This window comes from Mus musculus, chromosome 11, assembly GCF_000001635.26.
Source record: "Mus musculus strain C57BL/6J chromosome 11, GRCm38.p6 C57BL/6J".
NCBI classification, from domain to species: domain Eukaryota; kingdom Metazoa; phylum Chordata; class Mammalia; order Rodentia; family Muridae; genus Mus; species Mus musculus.
The window spans coordinates 33,413,260-33,431,379 of NC_000077.6; the positions used below are offsets into that span (position 1 = coordinate 33,413,260).

General features: G+C 39.2%; 1 protein-coding gene and 1 pseudogene across 14 annotated transcripts in view; both read right to left on the reverse strand.

Annotated features, from left to right (window-relative positions):
• Positions 1-18,120, reverse strand: part of Ranbp17 (RAN binding protein 17) — a 301,991-nt gene that overhangs the window by 201,466 nt on the left and 82,405 nt on the right. Inside the window, exon 15 of one of the 14 annotated variants that reach the window (XM_011243740.3) lies at positions 1,518-2,008. The exons of the other annotated variants lie outside the window; for them this stretch is intronic. Coding sequence (XP_011242042.1) covers positions 1,829-2,008 — 180 coding nt within the window. The 3' untranslated portion in view covers positions 1,518-1,828. Of the gene's footprint in view, positions 1-1,517; positions 2,009-18,120 lie in introns of those variants that run through there. 14 annotated transcript variants of the gene reach the window in all.
• Positions 14,626-15,211, reverse strand: Gm9450 (predicted gene 9450; annotated as a pseudogene).

The following is an 18,120-nucleotide window of genomic DNA, read 5'->3' on the forward strand; positions in this document are numbered from 1 at the left end:
ATATCAAAAGCACAGGTGACAGCAGATACTGGTGAGGATGTGGAAAAAGAGGAGCACTCCTCCATTGCTGGTGGGATTGAAAGCTGGTACAACCACTCTGGAAATCACTCCGGCGGTTCCTCAGAAAATTGGACATAGCTCTACCGGAAGATCCAGCAATACCACTCCTGGGCATATACCCAGAAGATGCTCCACCATGTAATAAGGACACATGCTCCACTATGTTCATAGCAGCCTTATTTATAATAGCCAAAAGCTGGAAAGAACCCAGATGTCCCTCAACAGAGGAATGGATACAGAAAATGTGTTATATTTACACAATGGAGTACTACTCAGCTATTAAAAACAATGAATTTATGAAATATTTAGACAAATGGATGGATCTGGAGGATATCATCTTGAGTGAGGTAACCCATCACAAAAGAACACATATGAGATGCACTCATTGATAAGTGGGTATTAGCCCAGAAGCTCAGAATCCTTCTCAGAAGGGGGAACAAAATACCCATGGAAGGAGTTACAGAGATAAAGTTCGGAGCAGAGACTGAGGGAGCGACCATTCAGAGAGTTCCCCACTTGGAGATCCATCCCATAAACAACCACCAAACCTAGACACTATGGCAAATGCCAACAAGAGCCTACTGACAGGAGCCTGATATAGCTGTATCCTGAGGGGCACTGCGACTGCCTGGCAAATACAGAAGTGGATGCTCACAATCATCCATTGGACAGAGCACAACGTCCCCAATGAAGGAGCCAGAGAAAGTACCCAAGGAGCTGAAGGGGTCTGAAGTCCCATAGAAGGAACATCAATATGAACTCACCAGTACCCCCAGAGCTCCTTGGAACTAAACCACCAATCAAAGAAAACACATGGTGGAACTTGTGGCTCTAGCTGTATATGTAGCAGAGGATGGCCTAGTCAGTCATCAATGGGATGGGAGGCCCTAGGTCCTGTGAAGGTTCTATGCCCAAGTATAGGGGAATGCCAGGACCGGGAATGGGAATGGGTGGGTTGGAGAGCATAGGGAGGGCGGAGGGTATAGGAGATTTTCAGAGGGAAAACTAGGAAATTGAAATGTAAAAAAAAAAAAGAAAATATCTAATAAAAAATATTTTTAAAAATAGGACGGAGCACAATCTGAAGTATTGGAGGCTACTTCACAGCAGAGTGCTCTCACCTATGGGAGAACACACAACAGACTTAGGAGGCTTGAACTTCCTGAACAAACTTCCAGAACGGTCACGGATTTTCTTTTCCTAACTATGAAAGCCCAAAGACAATGGAATGTCTTTTAGATAGCTGAAAGAAAGAAAATACAAAGCTAGAATTTTATCTGCAGTATATAAATCTTTAAAAGCTAAGAACAAAAATAACGTTTTAGCTAGAAGGAAAATAGCTGACACAACCTATTTCCATAAGATTTGCAATACAAGGCAAGTTTTAAAAAAGCTTTCCAAATATTAAAAATAATATCACACGGAAAGTTAGATACACACAAAGAATACTGTTAAGTAATAGATATGTCTATAAATATAAAAATATTCCCCAGGATGAGGCACATGCCTCACCTCCACTACTTGGGAGGCAAAAGCAAGAGAATCTGTAGGAGTTCAAGACCACTCTGATCTACACAACAAAACCACACTCACACACAAACCCACAACAAATAAACAAAACAAAATAAAACTGTGAAACAAGAATGCTCCATCTAGCAGTTGCCTCTTAAATCTGAGGAATAATTAAGGACATTTGAGGAGAAACACAAAGAAGAGGGATAGAGGGACCTGGGAGGGAGGAGAGATGGGAGGGGAGAGGGAGGCCAGTTCAGATATGGGAGGAGACGGGTAAGAAGTGTGGAGGATCAGCGATTTGAAAGTAGGTGTGTAGCAGTGCAGGAGGGAAACTGGGGAAGGGAAACTTGGCAGAAAACTCTGTAATAAGTCTTGTCTTCGCGATCTGAAGATCTTCATTTCCACGATGCTTCTCAATTTCGAGAGCTGTGATCTGTCAAAGTATCATTTTCAACTTAGTAAAAAGAAAGATGGATATGCCTTGAATCATTCCTCCACACTCCTCAAAGTTAAAACCAAAGAGCTGTGGAGTGTGGAGTCCACACACAAAGGAGCCTGGCTTTCAAAGCATATCTACCCTGGAGTTCCTATATATTTTGTACCAGTCTCCAGACTGACATCAAGTTGTTTTGTTAATGTCTCTATCAAAATGTTGGCATTTTTTTCAGCAAGATGGTCATTTGATACATGCTTACAAACTACTCCATCACTGCCATTAATAAAAAAAACTATGATTACCTTCAGAAAAAAAAAAAACATACATATACCAACGTCTTAGAAAATCTAATTTTTTTCTCCTTTAAATTATTTATTCATTTAAATCCCGATCAAAGCCCCACCCTCAGAAGAGGAGGCCTCTACTGGCTTACCAACCTGCCCTGTCACATCAAAAATTTTCCTATTCTAGTTGCACTGAGATGCAGTATAATAATTACGACCTTTTATCATTGTCAAAGAACTTGTATACCATCATCCTTAGTATATCCTTCCTGGAGAATGATAAGTAATTTTACAAATCTGTTGAACACAAAATACTTTTCCCAAGATGGGCACAAAATAAAAATACCTGCATATTATTAAAAAGATCGGAAGACTCATTTCTCCTAATCTAGTTGAGTCCTTTCATTTTACCCAAGATAAATCAATACTTAACTCACCCAAGGTTCTTTAACTAATGAGATCTAATAGCTAAGATTTAGAGAACACAAGAAGCTCTTATTCTTTGTTACTATTTCTAGCTCTTCTAATCTGGCACAGTGGTTTTATTTGGAAAAAGAGAAGTTAGGTAAGTTGCCTAAGGTACTTGTCCTATTTGTTGATATCATGCCCACTTGAATCTAAATTTAAAATATTTCTCCTTACAAAATTCAGAATTCATATAAAGAGCAGAGAGGGCAGTAAGTTTACTGAGTATATTCCTTGCACCAGCTTTGCACATATCCACCAGGCCACACACAAGACATGGTACTCCAAATCCAAAGACCTGAAGACCTGGCAGCCTACAGTGTGCCTTAACATGGAAGTTATACAGGTTAGGAAGGAACCCTGGAGGAACCTCAAGGAATCTCTATGCAGTAGCTGTCAAAAACACAATGTGGCTACCATGCGCACAGGCAGCAAAGGCTGCAAAAAAAAACCCAACCAACCAACCAAACAAACAAACAAAACCAGACTGTTGACAGTATAAGCCAAAAGATCTTCCAAGTTAAGACCTGATTACTGTACCATGAGGGTGATGTTTATTTTTATGCATAAAGAACTTCAATAAAAGAAAATAGAAAACTTGCATTGAGGTTGTAAAATTAGAATGGTTGGATCTCAAAAATTAAATACAAAACAACATAACTATTTACAAGAGCCAAGACAGGGAGTCAACTTAGATATCTACTAACAAAGTATTGTAGAAAATGCAGAATGTATGAACCTTGAAATGTCTTTCAGCCATAAAAAAGTATGAATCCTGTAATGTCTGTCCAAGATGCATAAGTCATTACACTAAGTGAGGTGACATCAGTCACAGAGAGACAAATGTGAAACTAGAAACCCTGAGCTCAAAGAGGAGGAGCAGAACAGGGGCTCTGCCACTAAGAAAGGGAGATGCTCTGTGTACAAGAGGTACAGGAGAACAGACTCCTTCGGTTCCACATGGCTTACCGATCTGACAAATTACAAATTACTTTCAGTAGGGAGAACTTTAAATACCCTCTGCATGAAGAAATAAGAAAGGTTTGAAGTGATGGATATGTCCAATAGCCTGCTGGTCAGTAAACAGTGCACATACACACTGAAATGGCACACTGTACCTCACAAATGGGCAAACTGTGCCTACTTAAAACTTCAACATGGAACCCCTATATGATCCAGCAGTATACTTCTTGGTAATAAAAGCAGACTTTCAAGGAGATATTTAAATATCTATATCTGTATCAGTATTATTAAATAAAGCTAAACCATGGAAACAATCCAACTATAATCAATGAATAAAAAGATAAGTACTGTGTGGGATATTAGAACACTAGTATCTGATCCTCCTTAAAAGGAATTGTGTCAAAAAGCAAACATTAAATAGCGACACTTATATAAAGATCCTAAAGCCATCAGATCATGGAGACCCAGTGTTAAGGCAACTGTTCCAAAGATGAAGCAGGCGTGGAAAGCCGGTGCACACTGGATCACCCAGACTTAGTTTTACAAGAGGTCCAGAGAGAAATGTGAGATGATTGCACAACAGTGAGAATTTACCTCACTGACACACACACTTAAAAATATTTGATAGACAGCAGGCATAGTTCTGCTCACCCTTCACTCAGGAGACAGAGGCAGACAGATCTCTGACTTTAAGACAAGCCTGGTCCAGAGTGAGTTCCATGAGAGCCATAACTACAGACCCTACCTATCTCAACAAACAAACAAACAAAAGTGCAAACAACTACAAACTTGACAGTCAATTTTATGTGATGCATACTTTACCAAAGTAAAACGTTCTGGTAAAAATAGCAATTATATTCATTTCATTTCTCGCAAGTTACAATTTCAATCATATTGAAAACGTTTGTATTTTTCTAAGCACACAAAAATCAAATGAATGTATATAGTATTCATTTTATGGTTGAAAAAAAGATGGTATAAATTCTGAATCATTCAATTATTAGCTTAAAAATATTGCTTATGGTTTAACAGTAGTGTAGACGCAGCTTCACAGAGACATTGGCTCTAGACAGAAGTACACACAGCTTAGGTTTCCGTTAATGGAGGCGACCCTCAGTGCTGATGCTTGACCACATGACATTATTAGCAGCATGAAACAAAGCCAGCTATGACAACTGAAAAACTTAGCTATTTATTTTTTATAACTGCTTAATTTTCATTGTAAAAATACATGATCAGGAAACCCCTGGTAGCTTGCATCAGGACCCTGGTTACAAATACAGAAATATTCTTAGAAAGGTAATTAGGCTCTATCTGTGATAATATGCTCTACCTGTGAAAAACAGTTTCATGCAATGGTTTAGAAAATGATAACTAGGTAAAAATCATTTACTGGGAAAGCAGAGGTGGACATTCTGCTTTGCTCTTTAGAAGTTAATAGCTATGAGGCTCTAGGCAGATCTGTTACTCACGTTGTTGCTGTTATAATACTATAGAGCTGGGAATCAAACCCGAGCCTTTCACATTTTATATGTGCATTCTACTGAGTGCACTACATTCCTGCCTGTCTAAAGTTTTTAAACTGTCTTTTGTCAGCCCCTTTTGGGGAATTGACAGAGGAAAAGCCTTAAATTAAGATTCTGGAAAATGAGTTATATGCAATTGGCATTGCCTCCTGGACCCAGGACTAGCACAGAACCTAACCTAGCATGCAGATGGCTGTAAGTAACACTTCTATTTCTTACATCACAACTTTTCTGACCTTCTCCAAAATCAGTATATCCTAGTGATCTAGCATCAATATTCTTTAAATCCCGTCTTTGCTCACACCTTAAAAATCTCTAACATGCTGACAGACTTTTGGGGAGACTATCTTCAGTGCCATCAATTACAAGGCTGTTGTGGCTAGCCCTGGAGCTAATTATATTTGATGTTAATTCCATTCTCCAGTGAGTGGCTGTGACCAAGGAATGAGTCAGCACTGAAGTGATTTCTTTTTTTTTTTTTTAAATTGGGTATTTTCCTCATTTACATTTCCAATGCTTTCCCAAAAGTCCCCCATGCCCTCCCCCCACTCCCACTTCTTGGCCCTGGCGTTCCCCAGTACTGAGGCATATAAAGTTTGCACGACCAATGGGCCTCTCTTTCCACTGATAGCTGGCTAGGCCATCTTCTGATACATATGCAGCTAGAGACACGAGCTCCAGGGGCTATTAGTTAGTTCATAATGTTGTTCCACCTATAGGGTTGCAGATCCCTTTAGCTCCTTGGATACTTTCTCCAGCTCCTCCATTGGGCTAACTGTGAGCACCTACTTCTGTGTTTGCATAGTCTCACAAACCTGCTTCCCACCTTAATTTGTAAAATAAAGGAGAGCTGCTGATTGGGCAGATAAAAGGGATGGTGGAGAGGAAGGTGGGGAGAGAGGAGGAGGAGAAAATGGAAGAGGGAGAGGACACAGAGGAGGAGGAGGAGGAGGAAGAAGAAAAGCGGAGCAGAAGCACAGGGCCTGGAGGTACCACAAGTTCTAAGGGGTCTCATAGAGGTGGAAGATGGTAGTGTAGTGGTAGATCTGTCCAATCTAGAGGCACAGCATGTATTCATATTAAGTGAGTTGTGTTTTCATTGCTGGGGCAGATTTGGGATGGAGAGATTTACCACAGGCTTATTCTCAGATACTCTCATCTCAGCAACAAAGTGGGTGACACGGAATCTGCCACACCAACCTGCAGTTCTTTTTTTTTTTTTTTTTCAGAATATGATTTTTTTTTAATTAGGAATTTTCCTCGTTTACATTTTCAATGCTATCCCAAAAGTCCCCCATACCCACCACCCCAATCTCCTACCCACCCACTCCCCCTTTTGGCCCTGGCATTCCCCTGTACAGGGGGCATATAAAGTTTGCAAGTCCAATGGGCCTCTCTTTCCATTAATGGCCAACTAGGCCATCTTTTCATACATATGCAGCTAGAGACAAGAGCTCCCAGGTACTGGTTATTTCATAATGTTGTTCCACCTATAGGGTTGCAGATCCCTTTAGCTCCTTGGGTACTTTCTCTAGCTCCTCCATTGGGGGCCATGTGACCCATCCAATAGCTGACTGTGATCATCCACTTCTGTGTTTGCTAGGCACCGGCATAGTCTCACAAGAGACAGCTATATCTGGGTCCTTTCAGCAAAATCTTGCTAGTGTATGCAATGGTGTCAGCGTTTGGAAGCTGATTATGGGGTGGATCCCTGCATATGGCAATCACTAGATGGTCCATCCTTTCGTCACAGCTCCAAATTTTGTCTCTGTAACTCCTTCCATGGGTGTTTTGTTCCCATTTCTAAGAAGGGGCAAAGTGTCCACACTTTGGTCTTCGTTCTTCTTGAATTTCATGCTTTTAGCAAATTGTATCTTTTATCTTGGGTATCCTAAGTTTCTGGGCTAATATCCACTTATCATTGAGTACATATTGTGTGAGTTCCTTTGTGATTGGGTTACCTCACTCAGGATGATGCCCTCCAGGTCCATCCATTTGCCTAGGAATTTCATAAATTCATTTTTTTTAATAGCTGAGTAGTACTCCATTGTGTAAATGTACCACATTTTCTGTATCCATTCCTCTGTTGAGGGGCATCTGGGTTCTTTCCAGCTTCTGGCTATTATAAATAAGGCTGCTATGAACATAGTGGAGCATGTGTCCTTCTTACCGGTTGGGGCATCTTCTGGATATATGCCTAGGAGAGGTATTGCGGGATCCTCTGGTAGTATTATGTCCAATTTTCTGAGGAACCGCCAGACTGATTTCCAGAGTGGTTGTACAAGCTTGCAATCCCACCAACAATGGAGGAGTGTTCCCCTTTCTCCACATCCTCACCAGCATCTGCTGTCACCTGAGTTTTTGATCTTTGCCATTCTGACTGGAGTGAAGTGGAATCTCAGGGTTGTTTTGATTTGCATTTCCCTGATGATTAAGGATGTTGAACATTTTTTCAGGTGCTTCTCAGCCATTCGGTATTCCTCAGGTGAAAATTCTTTGTTCAGCTCTGAGCCCCATTTTTTAATGGGGTTATTATTTGATTTTCTGGAGTCCACCTTCTTGAGTTCTTTATATATATTGGATAGTAGTCCCTTATCCAATTTGGGATAGGTTAAGATCCTTTCCCAATCTCTTGGTGGCCTTTTTGTCTTATTGACGGTGCCTTTTGCTTTGCAGAAGCTTTGCAATTTTATGAGGTCCCATTTATCGATTCTCGATCTTACAGCACAAGCCATTGCTGTTCTATTCAGGAATTTTTCCCCTGTGCCCATATCTTCGAGGCTTTTTCCCACTTTCTCCTCTATAAGTTTCAGTGTCTCTGGTTTTATGTGGAGTTCCTTGATCCACTTAGACTTGACCTTAGTACAAGGAGATTGGAATGGATTAATTCACATTCTTCTACATGATAACCGCCAGTTGTGCCAGCACCATTTGTTGAAAATGCTGTCCTTTTTCCACTGGATGGTTTTAGCTCCCTTGTCGAAGATCAAGTGACCATAGGTGTGTGGGTTCTTTTCTGGGTCTTCAATTCTATTCCATTGATCTACTTGTCTGTCACTATACCAGTACCATGCAGTTTTTATCACAATTGCTCTGTAGTACAGCTTTAGGTCAGGCATGGTGATTCCACCAGAGGTTCTTTTATCCTTGAGAAGAGTTTTTGCTATCCTAGGTTTTTTGTTATTCCAGATGAATCTGCCGATTGCCCTTTCTAATTCGTTGAAGAATTGAGTTGGAATTTTGATGGGGATTGCATTGAATCTGTAGATTGCTTTTGGCAAGATAGCCATTTTTACAATACCAACCTGCAGTTCTAATCCTAAGCCAAGATACAAGGAAACCCAGTCACTACAGGAGAAACTGCACTTCCCCCATGTAACCAACACGAGGGCATTCAGGTCCCTAGTTTCTTATTTGTGGTTTTCAACTCATGTGGGGGTCTGAGACAGCCATATGGCTGATTTACTGGGTTGGCCACAAAGCCTGGCACAGAAAGCCTGATGAGTTCTGAATGTCCTTTCTACTTCTAAACGTTACCATGCCATTATAGCTTATAGACACTTAAAAGGGAAGCTGAGAGCAGTCACATCAGTGCACGTTTATTTAGATTTATGATCATTCATTTTCTGTATAGAAAAGATACAAATGATTTTTTAAAAATCCTTGACTTTTCTTGGAAAATAAAACTATTTTATATAAATTTAAATCTACAGAACTGAACCTGCAACCTTCTAACTTGTTTTCCTTTGAAATTGCAATACTTGATATCATTTCTCAGCAGCAAGGTTCCAGACAGACACCTAACACTGGAGTAAAGCCAGCCAGACGAGTCACTAGGCTTGTTTTTTAATTAGTAGTGGTTGAAATACCAGTCGCCTTATGCAATAGAACTGTTGGGCCATCAGGTTAAAAGGAATCATTACTGGATCTATGCTATCTAATTTAAGAATCTTTTTTCTGTTATTTTGTTTTTGCAGTGCTGGAAATTAAGCCTAGGACTTTGTGTATGTTAAGCAAATGCTCTACCACTGAGCTCAATCTCTGGGCCTGATTTTAGTTTTAGTAATTTGTGTCAGGGCTCTCTTTGTTCTCCACGCTGGCCTTGAACTCACTGTAGGCTTAAGTAGTATTCTCTTGCCTCAGCTTCCCAAGTACTAGTATTTTTACTGTACTATTTTTATGTGATTATATTTTTGATAATGAATGCATTTAAATAATATTACTATTATTAAAGAAATATTTCATACATAGCATATATGCTTAAGAATGAAATATTTAAAAATAACAAGATTACATAAATCAGTTTCTGTATCTTTTTTTCCAACATCTCAACTCCAAAAACAGCATGAATGTTTCTAAGCATGTGAAATGACAATTTTCCTAACAGAGCTATTAAAATAAAACACTGTAACTTAAAAGGTGTGCATGCATGTATAACTAAAATTAACCAAATTAATGTGAAATTTACACACTTCAATTATCACAGCATACTACCAAAGCAATGGTGATTTGAAAAGTGAGTGTGAACTCTTTAGATTTTTTTCTAAATAATCAAACTGTGATTTATGATCATTATAAAAAATACTAAAGAATACAGGAAAATGAACTGTAATTGTCCTGAGAGATAAAGAAAATGAAGATTTGGGTTCACTTCTTTTTTTTTTTTTTGTTTTGTTTTGTTTTGTTTTTCGAGACAGGGTTTCTCTGTATAGCCTTGGCTGTCCTGGAACTCACTCTGTAGACCAGGCTGGCCTCGAACTCAGAAATCGGCCTGCCTCTGCCTCCCAAGTGCTAGGATTAAAGGCGTGCACCACCACTACCTAGCTGGCTCATTTCTTTAGAATTCTTTTGTTCTTTTTTCATACAGTTGAAACCTTATTACATATTTAATATTGCATACTACTTTCTATTTACATCATATTAAAACATTTCTCAAATAATTTTCTGAATTCCCATGATAGCTACAAGTCTGTTTAAACTAAATTTACTACTAACACATATAATGCAAGAAGGAGTGAGGATTCCTGAGAGATTCCTAAATGTTGTATTACTAGATCAAACAGGATAAATGTTTTTTAAAGACATAGTACTAAGTAGGTTAGGTTAGCTTAGAACATGCTGTGTAGAAAGAAGGTGGCCTTGAACTCCTGATTATGCTGCCTCTACATACACAGTGCTAGAAGTAACACTCCATGCTTGCATGTACACTTATTATGGTTAATATTTGTTCCATGTAGCCTAATAAAATATTAAATGTATGTTCTAGTTTGTTGTTTGCTTGGACTAAAAGGCAGAATGACAGGAATGTCAAGTAGTATTTGGTTAACCAAAGAATTGGTGCATAACTAAAGAAACAACCTAAATCAATAAAGCTAGAAATACATTTGTAAGAAACAGAGCTATCCCTGGTTGACCTCCACTGTGTGGACTGAAAGACGGAACTTCTGAATTAATGATCCAAGTATATTTCAACAATGACCTACAGACCACAAGTAATGCTTTTCGAATGTAGATTTTCAGGTCATCTTCCATATCTCTAGGAACTTCTGACAATTACAGAAATTATATTCAACAACCTCTCCCTCAGCCTCAAATTCTGCAAACATTGTCTTCCTTAATTTTCGTCTAGTAATTCTCTTCAATATTCAAAGAAATGATTATAAAAACACAAAACTCTTATTCCTTTTATAAAATTAGAGAATTAATTATCCTTTGTTAAAAGTCATGATTGACGATTTAGCTTTAGAATAATTTTTAATCATCATAAAAAGGATTAGATATTAGGCAAAGACCAGAAACCTAACTACATTGCAGAGTGAATGTTCTCTAACATGACTAACCCTACCCAATTAAGTTCTGTCTTAGCTACTGTTTATGTGTGAAAACTTCTTGGCAAATTGTAACAACGGAAGAACTTTCTTCATAGTCAGCTATCCAGTCTAATGGATGAAAAGATGAGCCTGAAAGAGCCTGAAAGAACCAAATTCCCGACTCCAAATAACTGCTAACTGACTTTATGACAACCACTTTTGCTTCCTCCAGTACATCCCCAGTTTTATTTCATCTCAGATTTTCATAAGCAATTTTACATTCCTTTGGCCATTTCACCGATACTGCTATCCTTGTCTTTCAGAAAAAATTAATTTCAGGCATGATTCAGATCTAGTAACAACTGAGTAACGCAGAGGGTCTTGGTCCAAGCATTTTTGCCAACCTTTAGATTGCTAGAGGCAACACTTCACACATAAGCTGTTCTTAGAACAAAACTAGTCAGACACAGAAATGCAGCCATGTAGTCTCAATTCAAATGGGCAATCTTAGGAAATTCCTTCCAGAAGTTAAGAGGAAACATTGACTACAACAGGCTGGGCAATGTAGAAAGGAGGGAGGAAGAGGTGGAGAAACACTGGCTAACACTGAACAACATGGTAACTGCAGATTGTTATCTTGTATATTTCAGATACATTACTAAGACAGGATAAGTAACGTTATTACCACAAAGAAACAATAAATGCTTGAGAAGAGGTCTTTTCACCCCGACTCAATTTGGTTTCCTTGCAGTTAAAACATAAAGGAAAAGTAGGATTACAGAGTAAGTTGGAGAACAAAAATACTATGCTAGCACTTCCAACCCGATTCTTATACAATACATTCTACTGGGCAATATGAAACAAAACGTGTGTATCAACAAATTGGCCAACATATTAAAATGTATTCCTTTTTGCAAATCTCTAATTTAAAACAGCCAGAAAGACAGGAAACAAGGTCCTTTCCTCATGCACAGGTCTGGACACTCTGGCAGGACACCACAGTTTGAAGCACAGTAGTGTACACTGGAGAACACTTGCTGACAAGCAGACTCCTCTGGTGATCTGATACTGGCTCTGCCATTAGCTGGGGGAAACAATAGTCTTTATATCAATGTAACTCAGACAACTCTCATTCTCATCTCTAAATCCCATTTTCTCCACTTCTCAGAGGATGCATCTACCCCTCAATCATAGTTCTCCAGGTCTGCACACCCTTGAGGGCAGTCCTCTGTCACCTCCCAATCAATCCGGCTCTGCTGGGACTCCCTGAGCTGCTTCTTAGGCTAATGGGAGCTCAGCCATAAATTCCAAGGCATTAAAGAGATGTATAAAATAAATTTTTGAAATGTCTCAATTCAAACAATGACATTCCCAAACCAGATTAAAAATTTTTATGACAATAAACTTCTGAATTCATTTACTTCTCCCAAACTGTACTCTGTAATTGAATGTTTTGATTATGAATATTCATTAGAAAGTAGACACTTTCACATATACCAGATGCAATGATTATTTGATTGGAACTTTTCCCATCTTCTTATTTTGTCTCCTGTGATGGAGATGGAACCCTGACCAGAGAGGACTTGGTGAGTGCTTTACCACTGTGCATGCCTGCAGCACCTGACTGCTGCTGAGACCTGGAGAGGGACAGTGACTGGTTACGTGATTCTCACCAATACCAGCAAATGAATTCAGGTATAAATTCTTAAATGATTGCTTTCATACATAGATTTAAGTTTAGAATACTGGCATCTTATCCATTTATTTCCTAAAATGACATGAACTAGTTCAAGCAGGGTCTCCTCAGACCCATGTAAACATGCATTAGAAATTTCCATACTACCTACATCTGTGCTAGTTTTTCAAATTCATTTCACTGGGGGAAAAACCCTCACACACACAGATTGGAGAGTGGATGACTCGTCAGTTAAGAGCAATTGCTGCTCTTGCAGAAGACTTAGGTTCAAGTCCCAGCTCCCACACAGTGACTCAGAAACACCTGTAACTCCTCTTCCAGGGAATCCAAATGGCACATGTGTGGTGCACATATATACATGCAGGTTATACATTAAGTAAAATACATAAATCTAAAACTAGTACAGATTCAGTAAATTTTACTCACAGAGGCCTGTTTGAAGTAAACAGTTTGAAAATACTCATTTAGAATCTATCTACAACCTCTTCTAGGCTAACCGTTTTTGGGTTTGTATGTGTTTGTGTGATTACTATTATATCCTTTTTAAGACAATTTTCAAATTCAAACAATTTTGATCATATTGTTCCTCTCCCCTAAAGCCCTCCAGATCCTCTCCCCTTCCCTACACACCCAACTTTATGTTCTTTCTAAAAAACAAAACAAAAAACAAACAAAAACCCAACACAAAACAAACTCCACAGAAAACAAAATGACACCACATCCACAAAGGAAAAACCAAACCAAACCATAACCAAATAAACACACACACACACACACACACATTGGAATACAATTAAATGTTGGTCAAAGATTCCTGCACACAAGGCCTGTCCTGGAGTGGTTGATATGCCCAGTGTTGATAGACCCAGAAAACTGATTCTCCCTTTCCCAGCAGGAATAAATAACAATTTAGTTGTTAATGTTTACCCTAGTGGCTAGGTTGTCATCCACTCATTCATTTCTTTAAAAATAACAAAATAAAATGTAATAAAGCAAAAACAGTCACATAGAACTTATGTACAAGACGAGCCAACACAAAGCAAAGAGTACAAGAGAAGGCATAAGAACCAGAGACCAACTCATTTGCACATTCAGGGATCCTATGAAAACACTGAATGGAAAAACCTAATATATGTGCAAAGGACCTAGTTTAGATCTATGCAGACCCCGTGCATGCTACCTCTGTCTCTGTGAGTTCATATGAGCTCTGCTCATGCTGATATAAAGACAGGCTAACATTCTGTAACTCTAAGAACAGTGCTGGTACTGGTTAAACCGAAGTACGAAAGCAAACGCTTTGTTATGAGCGTGAGAACAGATAGTGAGCTCAACACCAGCATGTGAGGCACTGTGCCAATCACTTTCAATACATATCCATTGACTCTCAAATCTTCCTAACACTATTAGTCCCATTTCCTACGGGGGTGGGGGGGTGAGGCTGGGGGGTATGGGAGTGGGGAGGAACTAGCCTTCGAGTGCCAGGCTAATGAGGTGACTGAAAATATACACATAATCACATTCTTGATACAGTAATGACATAACAAGAACAGAAAAGATGCTGGTTCATTCAGATTGTAATTTCCTAAAACAACAACAACAAAATAAGGAGACATTTTATTTTAAAACAATTTTGTCTTTACAGAATACAGTATGTATAGTCAAATGCTTTTTTTTTTTTTTTTTTTTTTTTTTTAGTCATTGGCCAGCAAAACACAAATTCTATTGACCTAAACCATTGCCTTGGAATATTTAAGTGCAGTGTTTTAACATGTGACAGTCAAATGCCCTTTGCTGCACTTCCTTTCTCTGCATTTTCTTTTGTTTTGCCTCAGGCCATACTTCATTCTTTGCCCCTCCCCGAAAGACCTCAGAGGCTGCCCCCAGGGCCAGTAGAGGGTGCAGTAGTCTTTCCAGTGACCTTGTTGGCACAGTCCAGCAGGGCAGTATGAATGTCTTTGGCACAGGTGATCTGGGCTTTGATGACAGCCAGGTACTGTGGGTAGGGCAGACTGTCTGGCTGCACTGCATCTGGCTTTGTGGCTGTGGGTACCAGTGTTGGAGAGTGTTTGGCGCTGTCACAGCTCTGTGAAAGGCACTCGTGGGCCAGGCGCAAGCAGAGTTCCAGCTGATCACAGAGTGCGTAAAACTCCTCCAAACACTTGTCAAAGTGCTGCAAGGGTGTGTCACTGCTCTTCTGTCCGTTGTCAATGTTAGTGTTCTGAATCAGATTCTGGGCTGCAACCTTCATCAAAGTCTGGAGACTCTCCTTCAGTTGCGGGATGAGCATCTTGTAGCGCTGCACAGGATCGAAGTCCTGCTGCTGCTGCTGCAGGAGCCCGCTCTGGGCAGAACCCACCAACTGGGTCGGTTGCGGCTGTTGCTGGGGACCCGGAACCCGGGCCTGACACACCAGACGCAGAGGAAACCGCTGCAGCCTGTGGCTGGGGCGCAGCCATTTTCCTCCGCTAGAACGCCGGAAATTTCTCTGCATTTTCAGTTAAGATTACAGCATTGTGACTAAAGGGGCTGAAGGCCGTCCACTCCAGACCCAGCCCGAACTCCCTCCCAGTCGTGGTCAAAGGAAACAAGATAGAACCAGCCACCTGTCTGCAAGTAAGGGACCCAAAGGTCCTCAAACTGTAACAGAAACCAGAAGTGCCCAAGTAGTTTGTAAGGCCACACAGCCTTGGATGCTCTGAGTCACTGGGTCTATGTGCAGGAGCGCATTAGAAGCTGTGGTCAACAAGTTTCCAGTGACCCGGCTTGGGGCCACTGATCACGGTTACTTTGTAAACAGGTGAAAGGCAATGTGGTTTACGACTTCTTCCATATATATTTATTTGTTTGCATGTTTATTTATTTAAAGCATTGGGTTTTCACTTTGAAAGATAGTTCAGTAATGTTTCCAATGATTGTGAAATGTTTTCCTGCTCTATTCTTTGGGTGACTTATTTATTTTTTCCTTCCAAATTGTTAGTTTAGTTTTAAAGCTGATGAAAAAACAGTCATAACACAGTACAATCACCAAAATGAGCAAGACAGAGAGAATTTTACCAATAAGGAAAACTAAGGAAGAGAGGTTTAGCTTGATGGATGTTGTTGATGAACACTATTTCATGGTTACTGTCCTTCAAAAGAGGGTAAGAAAACAGCAGAAAGGCTGAGCGGGAGGCCAGGGACTCAGCACAAGCAGCACAGTGAGGTCTGCAGACATCTGGACTCGCTGCAAACTAAGGAGGTGACAAGTCGCACGGTTCTCTTTTTCTTGAGTTATGGCTTTAGAATAAGACTATCTAGCTTTAATTCCCAATTATATGTGGCACATCTAGGAGGCAACATCAACTTAGGTCCTCTGAAAGCCTCACTACAACCCCTTGTAATTCTTTGACAAACAATAAACTTATGGTAATTTATATAGTCTTCAGTGCAACTTGATAATTATCTTAAATGCCCTGATTACATGCAATCCCTTGAAAAACAGTTTCATGATATTTAAAATTGGGGGGTAGGGGGTAGCAAGAGACAGAATTTCCTTAAGAGCTTTCTTATTATCAATCACAGCAACTATTATTTTGGAGCGTTAAATGTAATGCTAGGGATCTGCCCTATTTTACTTAATCACCACAACATCAAGTATCACTGCAGCTGACGGGCAAAGCAGCAAATGTGCAGGCGCGCTTATGAATTCCCCAAGAGCAGCAAAAACTACTAAGGGCCTAGAGCTGCCTTAAGATATAATCACACTAAAACCCAAGTGGCTTCCCCATTGTGACACTGTATCTCTTTATTCTAAATCGGTCACCCTTTCTTAACTAGACTGTGAAAACCCACCTTAGTTAGCAGGAGGAAAAGAATCATGAACAAAATGTCATGAATACATAGCCTTTACATCTCCATGCTGACGAACCAGATAAGGTGACTGACTGCCTAGATTTTACAACTTCAATCTTGAGCTGTTTCTAAGCCTGAGCAAAACAAATAATCATCCTTATTTATTACACTCTATGACAGAGGTTATCGGCAACCCTCATTATGCTGTTTTCCTAAACTCTAACTGCGAAACTTAAATGAGAGGCATTTGGTGCAATCTGAAAAATATTCAGTTCAATTAAAAGTAATTGATGCATGGTGAAATAATTCTTCCCAAAGCTGCTGTAAAATCTTCAAAAAAATAAAGCTACTTAATAATTTTCATCTCCTACAGGCTAGAGAGAAGCATTATTGCATATTAAAAATTGGAGTGTAGTTTTCCCAGAGGTAAAAGAAAGTTATTAAAACAACCTATTTATTGTTGATATAACTATCCATTTGTGCCACACAAAAAGTAACAAATTTCAGTACATTAAAAGAAAAGCTAATTAAGGTATAATTAGTATTTTCTGTATTTTGATAATTAGGGGTTAGTTGGCTATTCCTTTTCAAATTTCTATTTGATGCACCCCGACAATGCCTTTAATGAGGAACTAACGCTATTGAATCCCTCATGGCAGAGGAGTTTAGTGACCACTACTACATTACTTTCATTTATCACTGCCTCTTTACCTATAAATTAATCTAGCCCTGTAGCTATGTTGATCTACTTTATATCAATTTCTTCATCCATATCAGCTGAATATGTATGGCATTAACCTCATTTGCTAGTTGAGAAAAGCAGAATTAAAATGAGATCTAATTTCTCGTGCACAGCACAATTTCAAAACTGCCTGCTAATTTCCACCACCTGTCAGTGTGAAAAGCCTTTACTTTCTTGTAATTAAATAAAACAGTATATTTTTTAGCAGCTTTGAAAAATGCTAATCTTTCAAAAGTATTCTGTGATCATTAATCATTAGGACAGTAAAAAACATTTTCACAATGCTCATCTATCCTTTGTTTAAGCAAAACAAAAATCTGGTCCAGTCATGGGGCAGAAAGAAAATGAAATGTAACAGACTTACAAATTAACTATTATATTTCACTCCACTCAGGTTTGTATTTATCTGTTCTGTTGCCACAGCAGTAAAGAGTACTGTGTAACCTAGAGATGCCTAGAATGGACAAAGTAGACATACAGAACAGACATTTTTTTCTGAAGTCAGTAGGAATTAAAAATGCACTTAGCCATTTATGTAATGTGGAAGCTACCTTTATAAGACTGTGAATACAGAATAATGAAGTTATAATTGCTGATAATATTTTTTACATTTTATTTAATAAGCTGACCACCATATATCATAGATTAGATAGTGTCAGCTGAACAAAGTCAGAACTCTAGACTGAACAATCATACTGCAGTACTTTCCGTTGGACTTTACCAGATTTCCTAGAAATATATGAGTACAAGGTGGAATTTAGGATCCGACAGATTCTTTCTAGGTGACAGCAG